The following is a 22,409-nucleotide window of genomic DNA, read 5'->3' on the forward strand; positions in this document are numbered from 1 at the left end:
AATAGCCCAGGTGTTTTCTGAGTAAAAATAAATGCGTGCAGAGCAGCACTGATATTGCTCAGGTTTGGAATTTGAGCTCTATGGGGGAAAGAAAGGAGGCTTTCACAGCAGTGGAAACACGGCAAACACTGTGGTATCACAGATTATGGGAGATTATTATATAATGGTGAAAAGTAAATTATGTCTGGCACCATATCTCATCTTACCTCCATCTATATCCTCACTGCCAAAGTGGTTCCTGTAGAAGAGCATGAGCTCGATCCTGTAGCACTTGTACAGCGTCACCAGACAGATCAGCAGCATCAGGATGGCTCCCAGACCTCCGGCCAGCTCCACCGTGTACATCAGCTCTGCTAATGTGCCAAACACAGTTGGAGGGGGAGAGAGAGAGAGAGAGAGATAATTTGTTGAAGTGAAACTAAGAAAACAAGCACTCTGGAACAGCAAACAGATAACCTGCCAATCCTGGAAACAAACAGAAAAAGAAGAATGGGGTGTGAAAAAGGGCTTGTGTACATTTTCGTTTGACAAATTTCCCTGTGATTGTCTCTTATTTCTCTTGAAGGAGTCCAGGATCATCACAACACCACAGAGCACAGACCTGTCTCCAGCCATCGATTATCCATGTGCTGCAGAATGTCAGATTTTTATTATTTATGATTTATATCTAGTTTTTGTGATTCGAAAATTTAGGAAGAAGTTCAGCAAGCAAATTTAGTTTAAATCACAACATTTACTGGGAGTGTACTGTTGTTTGGTAGAGTCCTTTTTCCGAACATATATCTGATGCTGTGAGATTATATTTAACTTTATTCTTAGATCCTACAAAAACCCAACAAGTGGCACAGTTCAACAGCCTGAACCTTTTCCTTGATCTTATTTCTCTCCTCTTATGCACATTGAGGCTGATTCAGTCATGATGGATAAGCTGCACTAGCTATTGTTACAAGATTCCATGTTGTGAAACGACTTTGCCGTACCTCCACATTTGTTTGAAAATGGCTTTTAATCATCTCCTATGGCTGTGTTCAATCATTCTCTCTTTGTATTGGTTTTGCTTGCTTTTCTTCGCCATTTTTCCTCATTGCTTATATTGTCAGTGTGGCTGGATTGTATCCAGATGACACATTACTCTGACTGGAATGAAAGTACAACCACTTCTATACCTGTCACTTAATGCCTCTTGGCTTGATTGGATAATAAAAAACTCAACATTGACGCAACCGGTGCGACAATAGCATGTGACAGATCAGGCTGCCACGCTTATGAAGATCGGTTGCATGTGTGTACTGCTGCAGAGAGGTGCGAGGCGAGGTAAAGCTCCCGGCTGTTAGCTCAACTGCCTGTTTGTTGACAGCCCAGCCATTTGTCATCGCCGCAGCCTGACGTGAACTCATGAGAAGCATCAGTGGAAGTTAAATTCACACAGCAACTGGACTTCACTGCTGATTTTTTTTAGGTGTGCAACAGATTCTTTTAAAATGTGTCCACAAGACGAAAAATATTCTGCAGAGGCCAGACTACTGGACTTATTCACGAGGATGAGACGTGATATTTTACACTACAGGACAATGGACTCAACCATTAAGCTCCATGGTCTAGTACCTTGCCTTGAAAATCAAGTCGTTTGCTTTGTCTTTTCCTGATCTTGTCTCTTTTTCAAGGCTTTTTTTTTTCCTTTTTTACAGTGTTTTCTATCGGATGCCACTCCATCTTTTGCAGTTCAACATTTCCTCTTGGCTACGGCTCACAAAATCTGGGTGGTCAGCCTTCATTGGCTGACTAATGGACAGCAGTAAAAGGCTGGACTCGCCGCAATGCCGCGTGCACACATAAACATGGATGGAGAGGACGCGCGTGCATCACAATCCATCACCGACGCCCATTTAACCTCGTTGGAGTGCGCAATGCCCATCCCACTGCAGCGGCCATCAGGCTGACAGCTCCCATGATGAAGGATGATGTTCTGGAGAGCTAACGAGCGTGGCCCGCACTGCTTCATCGTGCCTGTCCAGGCGACGACCTTCAGCCAAACTCTCGGACGGACAGACTGGCACGTACGCAAACAAAAGTGCAAACAAACTAAGGGAAGCATGAACTCAGGTTTTCCTATTGAGACTCTGATTTCCTCCTCTTGTCTCAGATTCTCTCCCCTCAGCCTGGGAGTCGTCCAGAATTTGTTTTCTTTTCTGAAAGAGGAACTGTGGCTAACAAGCGTTGTGAAAAGCCAGGTCCAAGCCAAGCAACTCCATTGCTCCCTCACTTCCTGTCCACTGTCCTCTCCACCTCTGCTCTGCCCTCCTGCATCAGATATCGGCTTCTCTCTTCAGATATCTGGACAGCGTAACGAGCCAGCTGCTCCTCAAGCAGCAGAGATTACAGTGGAGGAAGCCAATTCTTCTCTGCCTGGCATCCATATTGTAGCAGCGCTGCAGTGGGACAGATTAAGACAAATTAGCTCCTGACAACTAGAAAGCTGGATTTGATGGAGCCACATGGCATTGGGCGATTCATCACCCCTTTCACTCTCTCCATTTCTGCGTCTCTGTCTAGGGAGACAGATAAAGAAGAAAAAATAGGAAAAAAAAGGCAGAGTTGGGGTTGGATGGTAAAATAAAACAGAAGCAGCAGTGAGAATTGAGAAAGCTGAGACTACTGCTCCTCACGTTCACAATCAAGAATCTACATGTTGAGGCGTTGGTGTTGGTGCTGCTGTTGTGAGAGAAATACGTTATCTGAGGATATGTTGCCACGGCAAAAAAGTTGATCACAGGGACTTGGGGGATAACAACTTCTCGACTGCAAGAAGTGTAAATAAGGACGCGTCTCCATGCTAAAATACATACAAGGGAAGACACATTCTGACTGAAGCTGCATAGTTCAAAGCGTCCGCATGTGCCTGTGTGCACGGGACAGAAAACGAGGTGAGCGGGGAGAGAGTAAAGACGTTCTCACGCTGAGACGACCAAATTCATTTGGAATGTCGTGTGTTGTTTTCACAGCTTCAAGAGACAAGCGAGAAAAACTTTGGCACATTTTGAAAAGCAGCGTTAACACTGACTGGCCTCGCACTGCACCACACCGCAGATGCAGCAAATAAAAACATGGAAATGGGTCAACTTCTTGTAGACCCGCAATCCTGCAAGGACCAAGCTAATCTTCTCCGGTTTATTCTGAGATTCGACTATGTAGCATAAACCCATGTAACATAGCAAATGGAGGGGAACTGGGCTGTCATCAAAGCTGGATCCAAAGCTGCAAGCTTAAAAGAGAGGAAAAATATCTACTATGTAAATGTATTCAACACTGACAACTTTAAAGCTGCAGAGACACCCCCCCCCACCGCCAAGCTTTACTAAAAAAAAAAAAAAATCTCACTTATATAACTACATTAAAAAGTGTGCATCTCTATTTCAAATCATCACAGAATCAACTTTCCTCCTCTGTGAGGTGAAATCAAGAGGAAGAACTCACAAATGTGTGCTGGCATAAAAAGACAAGGGGTGAGGAGGGGGAGGCAACAGTAGCCAGTGTCGAAAGAGGAGGAAATGTCTGAGCGAGAATTTGGCGATCAAAGGAGGGTGTGTGTGTGTGTGTGTGTGGTGTGTGTTTTGGGGGAGGTCATTTCCAGACAGTCCAACAGCTTGTCTGGCATCATATCACCAAAGGCTGCCTCTCTCTGAAAAACGTTTTTCTCTCTCTGCAAACTAATGCTTCCTCGGGCCGAGGTGGATGAATAGGCTTTCTGGACTATCTACAATACTGTCCCATTTTTTTCCTTCCCCGAGGCGAGAAACAACTGGTCAATTCCCAGAGTCCCGCTAGTTGTTCTTCTTTGTGTTCAGGAAATTGCTGCGAGAGATTCACTCATTGTCAGAGTGAAGGCCTGTGGTATTAAATGGTGTTTTTCACCTCCAAAGCTGTTACACACCATTATTAAATATCAAGGAGTTTACATTAATCTCCTATATTCATGGTAACACACTGTAAAAACTTTAAATAACTGAAATTCTTTTTCATCTTTCAATTTAATCTCTGTGTGTGCACTGGCCGCACCTTTCTTGGTGAGTTGGATGTTGGCTTGTCTCCGTCCGTTGCCGTTCTCCACATAGCAGGAGTAGTTGCCGAGATCGCTCTCCTCCAGAGAGTCGATGGTCAGGGAGATGGAAACCTCCTGCTCCCCTAGGTGCTCCCGGATTGTCCTGCAGGGGAGGGAAAAAAAGCACAGCAACAGGGATTCATGTGGATGCTTTTGGCAGTTGCTTCTAATTAAAAGCTGGCATCTGTAGATGCAGCTGTAGTGAGTGTCAAAGAAATTAATGGCTTAAAAACTAGCTTTTGAATAACTGTGCAACTGAAGACCAATATACTTTTTTAAATACCTTAAATAAATTTCACACAGTTTAATGTGGAGTTTGGATTCAACGCAATTATTCTAGTTGACAGGAATCAGTGAACGTAAACTAAAACAGCAAAACAGACTAAATTTACAGCTGCACCGATTAATATAATGACTAATGTGAAAGGTGTCACTTGTAGTAATGAACCCACAGAGAATTTATCACCAGGTCCCTTTGTCTTTGCACTGTTTTAACTGTCTAACCTTGTCTTCCTTTCTTTTTGTACTGGACAGGAAGCTGTTCAACAGTTTAACTGTTGAACTAAAACAGGCCAAAAGGCTCTCAAGAGCTACGCTGGGGGACGGTGCTGTGGGACAAAGTCGGTTTGTCACTATGAAAAACACCTTTCACACTGTACACAGTCAACTGATCCATTGTGAATAACAATATTAATTATTGCAGCTTTATTTAACATACCATGATTAAAATTTGAGAAAATCCGAGGCTATGGATGTCAAAAAGACTGATAACCAAGCTGAGAAACACCTGCTACAAGGTGACAAAAACATTGCTCTAAACCTGATTTGCCTTCTAATTTACTGGGGCAGTGATAAATATTTGTGCCTGTTCGAGACACAGTATGTAAACTGGATTTATCAAAGGAAGGAATTGTCAGATTGTTGATTCTCTCTCTGGCTTTGGTCATTTTACCTGAGAGAGTCGAGAATAATTGTCTGCTCCCTTCATTTCCCCTTCATTCATCTTAAGTAATACGAGCGGAAAGTGTTTGTCTGGCATGACAAAGTAGATATGGAAGACTTTTGGAGCAATCTGATTTTCACCCAGACAGATCAGACAACACAGAGTTTTTCTGTGGTGCTGATGAAAGGAGGATTTTCTATTTGAGCCAAAGACAAGTGTTGAAAATGAAGTTTGCGAAGGTGCACAGCAACCATCGGTTAATCAGTATGGGCCGACCAATGCATGTGTCTGCTCCCAGCTTTTACAAGATTCTGACTCATGGTTGGTAAAATGAAACCAGCATCCAAGCTGTTTGATAACATTTAAACACCGACATGACTTCAAACATTTGCCCAAACATGAAGTCCAGCCGCCTCATTACTGACTGTGAGGTGCACATCAAAGTAGCCTCTGACAGTCTTCATATAAGAAGTCTATCTAGGATGAGACAAAAACACGTAGAACAGAAAGAAAACAGACTCAGAACATCAGAGAGCACGAAGAGCCGCAGTAGTGTTTTTAATTTTTGAGTCCCGATGTTTGCAGGTATGTGCTGTGACTACAGATTCCAAATAACAATGTCAGATCAAATGTTCTGAATCTGTGCACCAAAAAAAAAAAAAAAAAAAGAAACAAAAAACAAAAAAAAACAAAAAACAAAAAAACCCCCACAAATTTATGGAAAACAATAACTCCAGACTGCAGGCAGTCAAAAAGTCATAAGTACAGAATATTGACTCTTTAATAAATTATTCTGACAAAAAAAAAAAAATAAAAAGTTTGCCCAAAGGAAATCTGATTTGTGTCTACAGTATCCATCCTAAAATTCATAAATCATGACCTTGGAATTATAAATGTCCACTTGGAAGGAGTGCAATTCTGAGACAGTGTCCACGATGGGACATTTTCTATGCATAACTGCTCTACACTTTACACCATTATGCTGCACATTTACACCTATCTTTCTCAAATTATAATTAGGTAGATTACTGCAGCAAAGTTTCTTAGTGCTAATGTTTTAGTTCATCAGTAAAACAAAAGTGCGTAACAAAGGTGACAGTCCCTGACTGACAAGACGCCAGCACCATGTGAGCCATGACAGATTTCTCCCGTGAAAAATACTCCTTTGTTGACTTGCTGAGGCTCCTGACATCTATTGGTTGTGACATGTTGGTACGAGGATAGTAGTGTGACTGTCATGATGCACTACAGCGCCGACCTATCACAGAACATTTCGCCACGAGGGGCTTGGTGAGGGAAAGAGTTCTTTGTTTTTTAAACACATGTTTTTGTTAAACACGATTCAGCCAACACATGCAAAAGACTATAAGTTGCAGCTCTGACTATGTGATCACAGCGAGACTGGAAGGACACGATGACACTCAGATGCCTATTTTTCTTCACTTAACACTTGGCAGGGTGTTGTGTTCATTAGCAGAAAATGGATTTTACCAGCCTCCTCTTCATTATCTTCAGTGTCTTCCTCATTTAAATAAGTGCAAAGAGCAGCATCATGCTGTACCTGCCTGCAATGAGAAGCACTGACAATACTAACAAGCCACCAAGAAGAGAAGACACCAACACCCTCAAAATGTCGAGGCATACCTTTGACACTTTTGTACAAACTAGACACTTTACAAGAGGTTGGTAATGAATAATCTGTGGTCAGAGCTAAAGCCGCTCCCAGCTTAGAAGTCAGATAGGTGTGAATTCGTTTAAATACAGGAATAACAACGCACACTGCACAAATGCCATCCCTGACGCCTTTCTCACTTCTGCAAAGATGGACAATCAAGGTGTGAAGTGGATGAGAATGTTGGATTATTACTTTCAGAAAGTTAGAGAGAAGGTCGGACCCAGGTCTTCCTAATGTGACCATCTGATCTGATAATCACAATGCCTCAAAATGAGCTTAGCAAGTCCAACTAAACCAAGTGCAAACCAAACGAGCTTATGACAAAAGGAAAACAACAGGAAAACAATGGCGGTTAACGGAGCTGAATCTCTCCTGCTGGGTTGCCGTGCAAAAGCGGGAATGATATATGTGCATCTTATCTTTTTAAGGTTACAAAAACTGCAGCTATTTCAAACCTGTGCTTAATGATGCGTGGGGCTAATCGTGTGAAAAGGTACGAGTGCCACTTGGGCATTCATCTGCTGCCTGCCGCGGGGCATCTGAATATGAAAACTCATCTAATGCTTGCTGATCAATGAACGGACTAAACAAAGCAGATTGTGAAGTGCCGGGGAGATAAAGACAAACTACAATACAATCACTGCTGCCATGGCAATATCTTACATTAGCTTTACAAAGTGCTGCGAATAATTGGTATCGCACAGATACCAAATATCACGCTCGGAGGGAAATTTCTTTTACCACGCACAGTAAGGAACCATTAGAGGTAATCATTTTGTAATACATGGACTAGATGCTTTACAAAAACTAATTATGAAGTAGTATTGTTTAAGCTGATCTTCTGCAGGTGAGCACAGAGGTGACTTCCTGGGTTAGGGCTTGTGTGAGTATGTATGTGAGAAGGAAATGAATTTAGCCTTTTCTCTTAATTCCTGTGAGCTTTTCTAACACTCATCCTTCTCCATTGTGCAGCCAGTCAGGCAGAGATATGGGCTTCACAAGGTTGGGATATAGATCCATGATGATGGCTTTTTAAAGAGGTGGCACCCGTGTGTGACTCAACATAGACAGAGCTGAAACACTGTAGGTGTTAGCAGAGAAAAAAAATCAATCTTGGTTTACAGAGAGACTCATAACCATCACACTTGTTAGTGAAAGTTTAGCGTGGGGGAATATATGTGTTTGTGTATACACGAGTGAGGATTAGTGTGAGTGTGAGGGAGAAAAATGGGAGCTGGAAAAAAGTGCGTTGCTGAAAAAAGAAGAATCATGAAGCATGAACACTCCCACACAAACATCTGGCAGGTGGTGTGTACAAAAGTCGAGAGGAACGGTGAGATGGTGCCGAGGAGCTGGATGGAAATGAAAGTGCACCAGGATCGTTGAGACTGCAGCACCACCACCATGACTCACTGAGATGCACAAGAAAACAAACAGACAAACACCTCAGGGTCATCTCAAAACACATCACAGTTTGGATTTGTGACTTTATGCTTCATATGGTAAATCTATCAAAGATCCAAATCAGTTGCACTGAAAATCCTTTAGTGTAAAAACAGATTTTTACACAGACCGAGTTCACATGAGAACAAGGGGTCTGTGGCCTGCATCACAGAAACCACAGTGGAGGTGAAAGCGAGCAGCTCCGTGGCTGGGAGGCAGAATATTACAGCATCATTATTCATTTCAAACATGCACAACATCTCACATGAGCCTGGAACCTTTTATTGGGCAAAAACACCCCCTCTGAATGTGCTGTGGCAGGTTCACGTAGGATCCTATCCTCATCTCTGAGCGCAGTGATGTACTTTATCTTTTCCTAATATTATCTTGTACAGTCTCCCCCAGCAGCCACAATGTGACACCTGAACTTTTGAACTGCACCGTGTTCTCGTGCTCTGCTTTATTTTAAACCACCTCGCTGGCTGTGGCTTGATAAAATTTAGGTCCCGCCTGACTCCATTTCTCCTGACGACACCCCAAAGGTAGATTTGAATTAGATCACAGCGGATTCTCTTAAAAAGATTTGAAATGTATAATTGTATACAATGACAGACCACCCTCTAGGCATCGGCTTGGCACACTCTTAGTAGGAGAGGTGTTCCAGTTTCCAGGCCATGTGTCTCACTTAAAAACGCGGACTGCACAGAGTGGCAAAACTGAAGCATGCTCAGGTCTGCGGGGCCCGATTTTCAGATACATTTTTCTTCTGACCTTCGCTTAAGGATTCTGATAATATATCTGGCAGAGATGACCTCCTGGAAAACACATACCCTAAGGGGACTTATTGGGTATGGGGGACTGGGAGGACAGCTGTTCATGCATGAACATGCCCTTGAGAAGCTAAAGTTGGTTTACTAAAGGGATGTCTGGACTGCTGTGCACCCTGTTGCTCTGTGACCCTGACCTGCGAGAAAACAGACAAATGGAAAATGAGCACGGTGAGAATTCCTGTTCGTAAAGGTGAAGGTCGACTGGTCCGAGGTAAAACTGTGGGAAAAGGGAAATACTTTACATATATAACAGAGACTATAGGCAGCTCTGTTTCTTAACATGCAACAAATGAAACGATCACAGGGTTGATGTATAGAGACAAATGTTTACGTGATTGTTAGCCTGTCATCACGGCATCAAAGTCAGACTGTTAAAATGCTCAGAATCACTAGGTTTGCAGCACTAATAGACAGTGGAAGCATTGCTGGACCCTGTAAGTACCAATTATTTTCTATGAATATATCTGTAGGAGCATTAATTAGTTAGAAAATGAACTTTTACACTTGAACTGCTGCTCAAAAGAGTGCTGCATGCCTGTGCAACAGGGACTCAAACTCCTGGTTTTCTTCTTCAGCGGCAGGGCCTGTGTGTCTGTATTCCACACTGCGACTTCACCTCTGAGATCCATGAAGTCTTGTTCTGCAGCCACAAAATTTTATATCAACTCAGAATCTCAGCGGTGAAACATTGTGCCAAATGCTCCATTTCATGTATTACAGGCAGCCCTTCAGGGAATACTCCTGTGTGATTAATTTCCATTTCAAAGCTAAAAGCTCATGGAATGATGTCAGGGAGTGGGTTTGAAGTGGTGCACAATCAAAAAAACAAAAAAATAAAATAAAATAAATAAAAACACACAGAGGGAGACAGTGTCACGTGGTGGCACACAACAAAAATAAGCACTTGAAAAACTTGAATGTGCACACACTGTGGGCACACACTATTATGCACACAATCCTGTTCACGTCTGCCCCTGCACACACACAAACACACACACACACAGGCTTTTCAAAGCAGCTCAGGGTCACAGTTTTGATCTCTTGGCTTGTTACCTCAATTGACTATCATACGAAAGCAGGGTTTCTAACTGCATGTGATGCACTCCTCAGTATTCTTCCTTCTCATCATTATTATACCACCTACCCAATGCCCCCCCCACACACACACACCTCCTCCAACCCCCCCCCCCCTAAATCCTGTAGGCTCTAATTGGCCTGGTGTCCTTCACAACAGAGCGTGGTGCTGAGAGCTGGATGGAGTGTGCTAGCAGGCTAACAGAGACATCTCCAAATGCCAGGTCACAGACTGGGCCGCTAACTCTCCTCCCAGCCTTGTCATGCTGCTCACAGTTAACCTTTTCATTAGATGGCATTTGTCGACAACAGGGATTTTCTAGTTCTATGTGTGGTCCGTCAGAAGACTACAGTGGGGCAGGACATGAAAGGGTGTGTGATGTGTGTATTTTGTTGAATAAATAATTCACGTTAACAGTGAATAATTTCCCTCTTAACAGTGCTTCTTATTTTTTTTTTCAGCAATAGCCAATTAAAGTATTTACATTCATTAATTACCTCTCCATATACAGTAGCTTTCATTGTTTCTGACTGGGCTCAAATTGCCAACCTACGCACGAGAAAACAAGAAATGATGGATGAACGTAATCCAGCACTGCTGTTTGTAATTGTGTCTCACTGATATCAGCTACACTGTTCTCCCACAGATGCTGCTGCTGCTTCAAATTTAAAGCATTCAACTGGCAAATCACTGGGTGCCCTTTAATGTGAAGCAGTCACAGGAAATGCAATGTATTTACACTTCAAGGAGATACACCAGCTGTGGTGTTATATTCCTGACAAAGAGGCTGATCCAGGAGCGTTTACTGCACAAACATCCATGCACTAGTTAATTTGAGGCTACAGTCAACTTGTCTCTTAAAGGGTCGGTTTACCCAAATTACAAAAAAAACACATTCTCTGATTTTGGTATTATCTATATTAACTATTCAGGTTGTTTCATTCACCCAAGTTTAGAATATCTATCTCTGAGAGTTCTGCCTTCACCCCAATTCTTATAACCGAATGAAATTTCATTTGCAATGTTTAAAACACTGGACGGCTAGAAATCACCGAACAATGAGCAGTTCCTCACGCCTTTGTTTCCCCAGTTGTTACATCTGAAATGCCCCCCTCCCTCACCTTATTTTACGAATGCCCTGGCGGTGTCAGCAGAGCACATTCCCAGGGATCAAGAATTTCCTCTTTGCTGCTGAAACCCAATGACTGATTATGTGTTGCTCGCATTTTTGTAACAACATCTGGGAGAGCCTGACCACACCACTGCACAAATACACGAGGTTCACTTACTGTATGTTAATTTTGAAGCAACACCTTTTCCACATCACGGTATTTATTTTGTGTATTAGACTCTATTTTCATGTTCTATAATCCTCTTTTCTTCAGGAAGTCTCTCATTTCCCCTCTGATCTCACCACATGTGATAATTGGATCATCGGATCACGATCGACCTGTCTGGGTGAATAAAGGTGAAATATAATAATTTTTGTATATTTATATGCTTGTATATTTTGATCTGAGATGGTTAATCAAACAGCTACGCACTAATAACAGGATGATCTCCAGTGTTTCAAAAACATTTCTCCACTTTTTCCAATAGGACCTGAACATAATGCAGCCAAAACAACGAGCCAACACGATCGGAAAACATCAACTTGTCATTCAGACAAATGCTGCGTGAAAATTTGTAATAGCCTGACAATCTCGCTGCTCCAAAAGAGACCAATATTTCTGAGGGATAAACTTGTGTTATTTTTCCTGTATGACATGAGCGCTGCAAAACCTAAGGCAAGCAGAGCTCCTCTTAAAAAAAAAAAAAAGTCTCCTACCAGCCAATTAGATGGCATTGCTGGATGGGAGGCCAGCTTCAGGTGGTGTGTGTGCCTGGCCGTCGGGTTTCCACCTGGTTTTGGAGTAAACAGACCTCTGTTTCCAGTGATGAGTTTGAGCCAAAACATGGAGGTCACCCAGACGGAAAAGGAGGCTAACACAGACATTCAATCGGGGTTTCCATCTGCTGTGCTGCTCTGCTATTACTGCCTTGCAAAGTAATAGCTGATCACTGACAGAGCAATGCCTGAACTGTGCATATAAATTGTACATGATAAAGAATGCATAGTGATTTGCATTATTGAACAGCCACATAAAGCATTCATGAACATCATTTAAATGATAACTTGGCAGTGAAAGGTTCCTTGTATTGTTCGGTTTGTTGATGTGTGGTCACACAGTTGTGGTAACTGGGTTTAAATGGGTGTTTACCAGTTCAGCCCTAGGGTCCATTGCTGCTTTTGAAGAGATCACAATTACTTCATGAATGTGTTATATGCTGTTCAAGCTCTGCAGAATATTAACTGGTTTGGAGAATATTCATCCTTAATGCACTTAAGGAGCATTTTTTCTTTTTGGTTTGTTCTGTTTCCATTTTTTGTTAGTTTAACCAAATATAAGGGATTGGGTGTGTCTCAGCTTTGTGTCATAAATCCTAATGGCCATTAACGTTAAACTCAAAACCAGCTCAGGTCTGAGGTTGAAGGTCTTACTTGATGTCGCTCTCCTGAACCCGCTCCTCATCCAGATCCTCGATGAACTTCTCCCCCTTCATCCAGTAGATAAGTGGACTGACATCTCCGCTGTATCCAAAGAACGCTCTGCACGTCAGGTTGACGGGACTTCCTGTGAGAGACGAGAGACAAGACGTGAGGTAACACCTGCATGAACCTGCATATGTGCCGAGAATCTATGAGTAACATTTTTTTATTCCTCTGATTTCACAGTTCTATACATACACTCACTTTTCACAGCATATTTCCCTGTAATTGCGATAAGCAAAATAAAAACAATATGGGTGAAACAATATAGCAGGAATGTTGCACCATGTTAGACTTCCTGTCCCTTCTTTTTCCCTCAAAACTCCATAACGGCCTCCTCAATTCCACCTATTCCTAAACTGTCTCTCGCTCTCTAGAGGTGCCATCTTAAACCATCCCAGACCCTTTTTATATTCCCTGACGGCCTCTTAAACTTTAAAACACTCTCTTGAACCCTCTTACACAGCAACTTCGCAACACTGCCATGCCTTCATAAAAGCTCTCATACTCTTCAGCAGCCTCTGTTAGGCCCTACTTTTAACTTTCAATCACCGTGTTTTGCAGGAAGTAGCTTAGAAAATTTGAAGAACAAAAGTACAGCAGAGCTGTATATAGCATATACATATAAAACTCACTTCCCTTTCTATGCACACAAAGCAGGAATTCCACCTGCACATTATCAACTCAGTTATACTAGTACTCCTGTGATGATGAGGGGATGCTGTTTGCACTTGTGTGCCCATTGACCTCGACTGTGATTAAGTCAACCTCCGTTCCACAAACCACACAGATGCGATTGGTAACACGAAGCCTTCTGTGTTTATGTGATGAGAAAATAATGGGTGTTTATGTTTTGCCAGCAGAGGTCAACGCTGCATTGTGGTGGCTCAGTTTACTCGTTGAAATTCTTCTTTTGGTGAGCTTCAGCAGGTTTTAGCTTTCATTACAGATGGATGGAGGTAAATAAGTTAGAGATTTTAGAAAAGTGAAGCAGATGCATTAGATATTGTTATTTTGAATAGCTGCTGAAGTTCCAAACAGCAAATGGGAGCAGACTGAACAAATAGAAGAGAAAGGAAAAGTCAGATAGCAGCACATTTGTGGTAATTTTTCTGTGCTATCAGGCAGTGTGATGTTCAGATACGCATCCTGGCATGATCATGACCATGAGAACAGAGGGATGAGGAAGTGCATAGGAAACATACATCAACAGACAAACCCCCCGCCCTCGCGTCAGCATGGATTAGCCTCTGTGCTCGGCTCATTTTTAACGCACATCCTCTATGTGCCTGGAAACAGATAAACCCCTTTTAAACTCGTTTTCTCTCACTGCCTCAGATTAGAGACCTCTCATTCTTCTCTCACACTTATCACACACATGCTGCAGCTGGTGGTAAACCCATGAGCATGTGGCCTGCGCTGCTACAGGATCAACAGGGAAAAAAAAAAAACAGAACCACATCATCAAAGCGGGGGAATGACTCTGATCCATAAAAAAGCCACAGATGATCGAGGAGGCTTCACCAGTTGTGCATCCGGGAAGGCAAAAAGGTGATTCAGCATCTCTTCATTAGCACTCCTTGCTCATTGGCCCTGTGGCGAGGACTCAGAATTCTGTGATATGGGAGATAACTGTGGCGTATAATTGGGTACTTGCTAGTTCAAAGATAATAGGGATTTTATTTTACCAAGGCCTGCTCTAATTTGGCCCTCTAGTGCAGTCTAGTGTGCTCAGATGATAGCTAAAGCGTTAACAGACAAAATCTGGTTTGGAGATTCGAAAAAGGCCCCAAGTTGGAGGACAGTTTTGCATTTTGTCTCAAGGCCCAACAAAAATATTGTCCACAGCTGAGAGATAAGGGCTGTGAGTGTGTGTGTGTGTGTGTGAGAGAGAGAGAGAGAGAGAGAGTCAGAGTAAAAGAGATTGAGGATGCTGAGATTTGTCCTGGACCCCCACATGCACATTTTCACACAAATACACACATGTTGCTATGCTTCCCAATTCCACCAGGGGTCTCTGTGGTGCTACAAAGCAGGAGGGCTGGTGTGCAGGAGGAGCACATAAAAACAACAACAATAACCAAAAGACAACAACAACAGCAAAAAAAGAGAAACAAAACCACACACACCACTGTGGCAGGTGAAGACAACAGTAAAAGGAAACAGATCCTTTTGTGTTCCACCTTTGATGTCAAGAGGCTTCACCCATGCTTGACAGCATGTTGCGTTGCAGCACTGACAGATCCACTGCTGTGCTGGCAACAGCCACGGTGTCACTCTCCAAGACTTATTCCGAAGGGCTCTTTGTGCATATGGCTGAATGTTATTCCCTTAACGATGCCGTGTTAATTTGTGCCGGCTTTACTGAGCAGCTAAGACTGCACGGGCAGAGGTTGTGTGCTCGGTTTGGGAAATGCACAAACAGCCATGCAGGGATTTAAGCACAAACATTCTAACATTCAAATCCCAACCTCTGGTCTTGGTCAGGGGGGTAAAGTAAGTCTTAATGCGATTGTCTCCTCTCTCTTATCTCCCTGCGCCTTTGGAGCATCTCTCTCAGTCACTGTGCCTCCAGGACGGAGACGTCAGCAAAGATTCCCGTGGCTAAGCAGACAGACTGGAAGCTATGAAACCATGAAACGCCAAAGAGGAGGCAGAAAGAGGGAAAGAGACACAGAGTCAGACAGAGACAGCAGGCATGCATGCATTTCTGCATCTGACGGTATGGCATAGGAGAAAGAGGGCATATGTGTACGTCAGCAGGGACGTGAAAGCAGAGAAAAGCACATGGGGAAGAACAAGCAGTTCTTCATAGAGAAGTGAAAGACTTCCCACACAGAGTGAAGAGAGCATTGTATTGCTCTTATACTCTAAAGATTACATAGATTGCAGATCAGTATATCCACATGCAGTGCGCGCACCGCCCATGTCAACTTCATCTACCAGCATTTCCCATTCAGATCCAAACAATCCAGCTCTTGAGTAGGGAAGCCTTTCTCTGTTCTGTTTTTTTTTTTTTTTTTGCTTTTAACAGCCTTGAATAAATTAAGCCCAGGAGCAGGAATAATACTTCAGAGAGAGAAGGAGAAACTAAGCGTTTCAGAGTTGTTGTTTTTTTTTTTCGGGGGGGGGGGGGGGGGGGGCATTAGTGAGAACACATATATGGGATGGGAAGCAATTTAGGAGCCGGCAATTAAAGACAAATAATGCTGCACATGTTACAGATTACCGGTAATCTGCGAGCAAGTTCGAGTTCTCCGACAGCGTCTTTTATACCATATTGAAGTTAACTGAGGCCAGTGGCTGCCTAGAAGAAAAACACATTTAAAAATCTAAAAACACTGCTAAGACTGTAAATTTATCCCCGAACTTGGAAATTGCAGTTAACAAAAGGCAATCTCACCACAAGGTCTGTTCTGGAGCTTCCAGTCATTTCAAATGAATTCGAACTATTTATGATCTGTGCAAACACAACAACAGCTTGAAGACAATGAAACCGATGTGAATCATATGTTATGGCCTTCACAGTCACCATATCTCAAACCAGCTGAACATCTATGGAAAACTTTGGAGTGACGCGTTAAACTGCAGCTTCTACCGACATCATCACTAATACCAACACCTACAAGAGAGAACATCTTTAGAAAGAAAGATGTTCATCCCTCCAGTGGAGGTCAGAGAAAATCTGTAAAAGAGCACTGAAGCTCTTTTTCCTTTAATTTCTCTCCCATTTATACATTAAAATTTATTAAGGTAGAATGTCAAAGGTATTTCTTCAATCATAAAAAGCCTTAGCCCGTTTGCTTTGGACATGATAAACAGCCACTGCTTTTTGAGCACAACCAAAACCTCTTCACAAAATGTCAGAATGACATCGGTGGAAAACTCCTCTTTTCTCTCTTTGTCCAGATAAAATGATATTCCCTCTCCTCTCTAATTAGCCCTTCCCTTAATGCAAGGGCCTGGGCTCCACAAAAAGGGGACTTGGAGATTACCCTGTGGCTTGTGATCAACAGGATAGCGAGCGACTGATCTGGACTGAGAAACAGCCCTGGAATTGAATCAGCAGATACGATGATGGGTAAAGGGGGTTTCCCAGACTCATCAGGGCATCTGGGCAGCAGGAAGCAATGTCTGAAAATATTTTTTCAAGGGGAGTGAGCATCATCTTTATCATTTGCTCAGCATCACAACATCCGGGCAGTGAAGGGTTACACCAGTGATGGAGGACTGTAATTGCAGTGGCTGCGTACCCACTCACATCGCGTTGCCAGATGTGGCAGTTTAATTGTCTCTCTGCTTCACTTTGTTTTGTTTATTACAGCCCATGCCTCTCCAATCATGCATTTTAAGGAAGCCATTGACTGTGCTGTGTTCAGTATTCATTTAACTACGTCCCCCTTGCGTATGGTCAATCTCCTGTTATTCATACTTGGCATTGCACCTCATTATCGCTAAGCAGGCAAACTGCTGCTGCCGCTCCCCTTAATTAATGTAGGTAAAGCAGATATCAAGAGACACAATGCAATGTTTAAACAGTTTTTCTGAATTGTATAAGTATGTTAACACGTGGCAATCATAATAGGAAATGCTCAATGATGTGTTGTGAAATTACAATTTTCTCTGCTCTGTGTTACTTTTGCCGGGGACAAGCTGTGTCTGGAAATTAAATAAGGTAGTACTGCTGAATATTACACAGCAGTGGGAAACAAACAGGCTGGGGGTTGGGTGAATAACAGGTCCAATTCGAGCCTTGTGGAGCAGAGCATGACATTTGCAAAGATCAACACCCACTCTTTGCATTGATGTTCTCTTAATACAATGTTCTTTAGCACAAAAGCAGCGCCTATTATTGCCGCCCAATCCGGCAAAAGAATCATTATCAATGTTAAACCTTGTGTTGCTTATAATCTTGCGTGGAGAAGTCACAGCTGAATTCTCCTAATGAAAAGCTCATTAGACATTAATGAAACACTTAAAGGGTACTTCACAAAACATTAGACAAACGCCATATGAAAAGGAAGAATAAAGGTTATACCACAATTAGAAAAGCATCAGCTGATGGTAGCAATTGTCACATCAACTTTGAAGCAGATGCTATTTCTGCTAATGGTTTTGTGAGGCATTGTCAAGTGTTAATGTGCTACGCCTATTGTGGCTTTAGTGGTTGTTGTTATGTTTGTTCTGTATCAGTTACTTCTATTTCCTCAACAGGACAGTTTTTTAGTGAGGCCTCCCTTCCATCGCGTTGCTGATCCAAAAACACGAACAACACTTCTTGTCTTTTCAAAGGAACCTGTCACTTACAGTGTTACAGCAGAAAGAGTTAAGCAAAGTAAAAACTTTCCTGAAATCCCTGTCGTTTTGCCCAACCCGAAATGCTGATGCTGCTGTTAGCTGAGAATTAAAAAAAAAAAAAAAAAAAAAAAGCTTCTCTCACAGTAAGAAAGCAGGGATTGGATACCAACAGGACCTGAATGCTCACTGGGCTTTGGTGCACGGCTATGCAGGTAGAGGAGGGACTCCTGTCGGGCTTAGGCTAGAACGAAGAAGCTGTCTAGAGAATCCCTAAGCGGCACCATGTAGTTTAGCTACTGATGGAGGGCCAGAGAGCCGGGGAAAATGGAAAATGTGGTAGGGAGGGAGGCAAAAGAGACAGATACACAATGAGAGAGAGGAAGAGACTGATGGCACTAAATAGCAGCTTCCTTGAGGCCTTGCTGGGTCACCTTTGAAGCGTACCCACACCCCCAACAGTCCCATTTCCTAGCTGAAGCTCCCTGCAGTTAGATGCTCAGCTTGGGTCCACTTTAGCAACGCTTTCAATGAATTCTTTTCTTAACTAGTGTCCAGAGGATCTGAACTATTTTGTTCCTCCAGACAGCAGCAGCCTTCATGTATTTTTCTCCAGTGTGCTGCATGACCGCAAACCAAATCTACTCCTGTAAAATGGGAGGTTTTCTGCTCAAAAAGTCTCAGCCTGCATCCAGCCTTGCTTATGTACACTCGAATTTGCTTGTTAATGATGAAATGTTATGACTCATGGCACTTGCATGGCTGACTTTCAGGAGCTGCCGAATCTATCAAATGCTATTTCTATCCCTAGTCTGGCTCATTCGTGACAAATTACAGCAGGGTAGAATTGTTACTCGCAGCAACACATGCTCACACAGGTCAATGGCACTTCTAGTAAAAGGAGTCATGTACATAAAGCTAAAAATCTCATGTTACATTTTAGCTGCTGCAGAGGCAGACATTCTGGACTTCAGCTGGTTTTATACAGACGACACAATATTACCCTGGAAATGGCCTGGCCCAACAGACACAGCGTGTCAGGAACCCAAATAAATGTTAGCCACAATGATTCGTGGGTTTATCCAGTGCAATGTGTCATGACGGAAGACCGTAACCAAAGGTGCTGAGTGAAGTTGAGGTCAGGGCTCTGCTCAGGCCAGTGAAGTTCATTCTCACCAAACTGGGAAAACCATTTCATTATGGATCTGGCTTTATGCATGCAGGTCACTGTTATGTTGAAACAGGAATGGACCTTCCCATAACCTATGCAACGAACCTGGAAGATATAGTGTAAAATATCACTGCGTTAAGCAGCAGAAACCATTAAATACAGTCTCAGACCAAAAAGACACAAGAGGTGTCCACATACTTTAAGCCATATAGTGTGTATCCATTTACCATATAGCACTTTGGCTATCACCCCTTATACTGTACGCTCACATATTCAGGGGTTCACCAGAGCATTGACTGGATGTACCTTATTGCAGCGTGGCCCTCGACTCCTAAGCCAGCAGTGAAAAGAATCTGGCCTCTAAACGGTCTAGTGAAGCAAACTCACCAGCTAATATTAAGACAGCTTATTGTGCTCAGTGAGCAAGAGAGAGAACGACACAGAGAGAGAGAAGGACTAGTGAGTGGAGAGAAAGCGAGTGCTGCTATATCCATACCCTCTCCTGGGGAGTCCGTGTAATGAAAACAGGACACAGCAGAGTGGTTGGGACTGTAGGTGCTTTTCCCAGCGTTTCAGGAGACACCGTGTTGGATATCTGCAGTGCACGTGAGCTGAATGAACAAGGAGGTCCAGGCAGCGACTTAACTGTGGCAGCGAAGTGAAGTGAATGAGTGGAATAGGTTTGAAAAAGCAGGAGGAAAAGCTGCTGTAACATATCACCTCAAATCTAGCTGCAGAGGGAGGGAGGGAGTGTTCATGGATTTGGAAATCCTTGCATCATATTTCTCCAGGGGAGGCGGGTAAAGTAGAGAACCGGGTTTACATGGTGGGACTATGGTGCTCCAGTGGCAGGAATTCATGTACCGAGACGTTCCCTGAAAAGTACATGAGGAGATGAGATGTTGACACATCACATTTTTCTTAAAATCACATGACCTGTCCAGTCATGAAAATCTGTTCTCCCTTCAAGCCCTTCAAGTCAGAATTTCCAGCAGGAAAGCCTGAGATTTTAAACTGGTTTCATGTAGATTTAGTACTCATGTAGCTGCAAATTAATATTTTGATAACTGACTAATGCTGCACTAATCATTTTTTATGTCTACAAAAGATCAGATTATTATATGTAACATGAGAGGAGAAAAATCAACTAACTGTAATTTCAGCAAAGAAAAAAAGATCTGACATCTGTCCAGCACTGGACTGAACAAAGCTGAACATGACTAAGCTAAAGACTAAAATATTTTCAGTCTTTCTCTGTTATATGTTTTGTTTTAAGCTTGCTAAGCTCCTCCAAAAAAGTTTTTTCAATTAATCAATTAAATGAAAATGCCAAGCACAAACTAAATGTTTGTTTTTGTTTGGCATTTTTTTGTTTGTTTAATGACTTAAAGAATCATTTGAGTGTTTCTCTTATTATCTGTTTGGTGTGTCTGATCATTTCTGCACAATTTTAAAGCGGCATCTACAGGTAAAGGTGCTAATGCTAACGGAACCATAACTGAAACACAATTCCCAAACATCACTAACAGCATATCAGCCTTTGCATGGTACTACTCTATTTATCTGTCTCTGTTTTCATTGTTTCATTGTCTCCACTCATTCTATTCATTTCCTCTTTCTTGTCTTCCGCCTCACCTTTCTCCCTTCTCTCTCATGCCTTGCAGCATGTCTTGGGAGAGCTTTGTACATAAACAGGTTTCTATAATGAGTGCCGAACCAGGACAGGGACAAACAATAGGACTGTGTGACAGAAGGGCCGCGAGGAAAGAGAGACTCTGCAGGAAGGATGCTGAGGGAAAGGTTAAAGCTCTGGTGAGAGCAGACAGCATCTACACAGCGTCCTGCTGCTTTCTCCCTGTCCGTCATGTTCACAAAAAAACACAGTGTGAGATCCCTACCCTTGTGTGAGCGAGTGTGCGGTGTTCTGGTGCATGGGCAGGGTAATTGGAGTGATTTGTACAACCTATGCTGCTGTCCTTCCAATCTGCATGAACATATGGAGGTAAATAAATTCATGTTCACATGTTCAAAAGGGGTATGTTGGGATTTCGGGCCATTTGGGCAAAACTGTCATGCTCGGGATCCGGAAACAATGTAAAACTGATAATGTACGTTTGATAAACACGCCATGACGAGAAAACGCGATTAAAAAACCTCCATGTATCCATCTGGATAAATTACCATAACATTGACACAGGCGTCTGGGGATGACAAAATGTCAGCATGATAGGAAATATCTGCGGCGAAAAAGGCGACAAGAATTCTCCTTGGGGGCGCTGACATGACTGGATGAATGGTGCATTTGCAAAATAAAGGACTTGAATGTTGTAAGGTCAGGAAGGTCATCGGGCCGTGATTGTTGAATGTCAGATCGCCATCTGAATAAAATCTGAGTCTTGTGAACGGCAACCCAGAACAAATAACCTTTGTGGCATACTCTCCAATGACCTGATATATAAGGAAATCACATTTAAAGCCAGTCATACAGAATAAACCCTCAGAGTCCATAGCTCACCCTCTGATTATTCAGACATACATCTCAGCTTGCACCGCAGATAATCGAATTGATTTGCTCGTTCCCACCCATGACTCCTTGCTGCAGTATATTTTCCTTGGTAACCACTGTGGTGGTAATACTCTCTGACCACACTCTTGCTTGGTTTGTGCAGCAAGATGTGGACAGTGGGGTCAGAGACAGGATGTGAACTGCAGAGAGATCGAGGAATTAAGCATTTTTCACAAGCAAGTTTCACAGTTTTTAGATCACGACATGGCCCTGATTTTTGCTAATCTTGTTTCATAAGACATTACGTGCGGAAATGTGGCGTGGTCTTTGCTGAAGGAAGCAGTGCTGCACAGAGCCTGCTGTGACTCCATTTAATTTAAAGTTCCTCTTTATCAGGTTGAGCATCTCTGTAATCCAAGGCTGTTTCCTCTCTGATCCTCTATGCCAGACTGAGAATACACCAGCTAGACTGCTGGAGCTGTGAATCTGCGGTGTCCTGATGTCTGTGAAGTTTGTATTCACCACTACCCAGCCGTCGCTTTATTATCCCTGCTTTTCTCTTCTAAAGGTGACATTTGTCTAACTGTTCAATCCCTCCAACACGCAGCAGTGCAGTTTGGGACCTATTCAGCTTTATAGTCCTGCTTTACAGTAGGTGTGCGCCGAATTTAGAATTCAGATAAGAAATGGCACGTCTTGGAACTGCTGGGCACTTAAACCCTCTTGCCATCCATTTAATTAAAAACAATACAATAAATTACAAGCAATGCTATTAAGAGGTG

General features: G+C 42.8%; 1 protein-coding gene across 1 annotated transcript in view; it reads right to left on the minus strand.

Annotated features, from left to right (window-relative positions):
- LOC121178090 (interleukin-1 receptor accessory protein-like 1) overlaps nucleotides 1-22,409 on the minus strand; it is a 201,905-nt gene that overhangs the window by 11,995 nt on the left and 167,501 nt on the right. The window contains exons 7-9 of the mRNA XM_041032601.1: nucleotides 12,608-12,740; nucleotides 4,057-4,202; nucleotides 207-353 (exon numbers count right to left, since the gene is read on the minus strand). Coding sequence (XP_040888535.1) covers nucleotides 207-353; nucleotides 4,057-4,202; nucleotides 12,608-12,740 — 426 coding nt within the window. The remainder of the gene's footprint in view (nucleotides 1-206; nucleotides 354-4,056; nucleotides 4,203-12,607; nucleotides 12,741-22,409) is intronic.

The sequence above is a fragment of the Toxotes jaculatrix genome, chromosome 24, assembly GCF_017976425.1.
Source record: "Toxotes jaculatrix isolate fToxJac2 chromosome 24, fToxJac2.pri, whole genome shotgun sequence".
Lineage (NCBI taxonomy): Eukaryota > Metazoa > Chordata > Actinopteri > Toxotidae > Toxotes > Toxotes jaculatrix.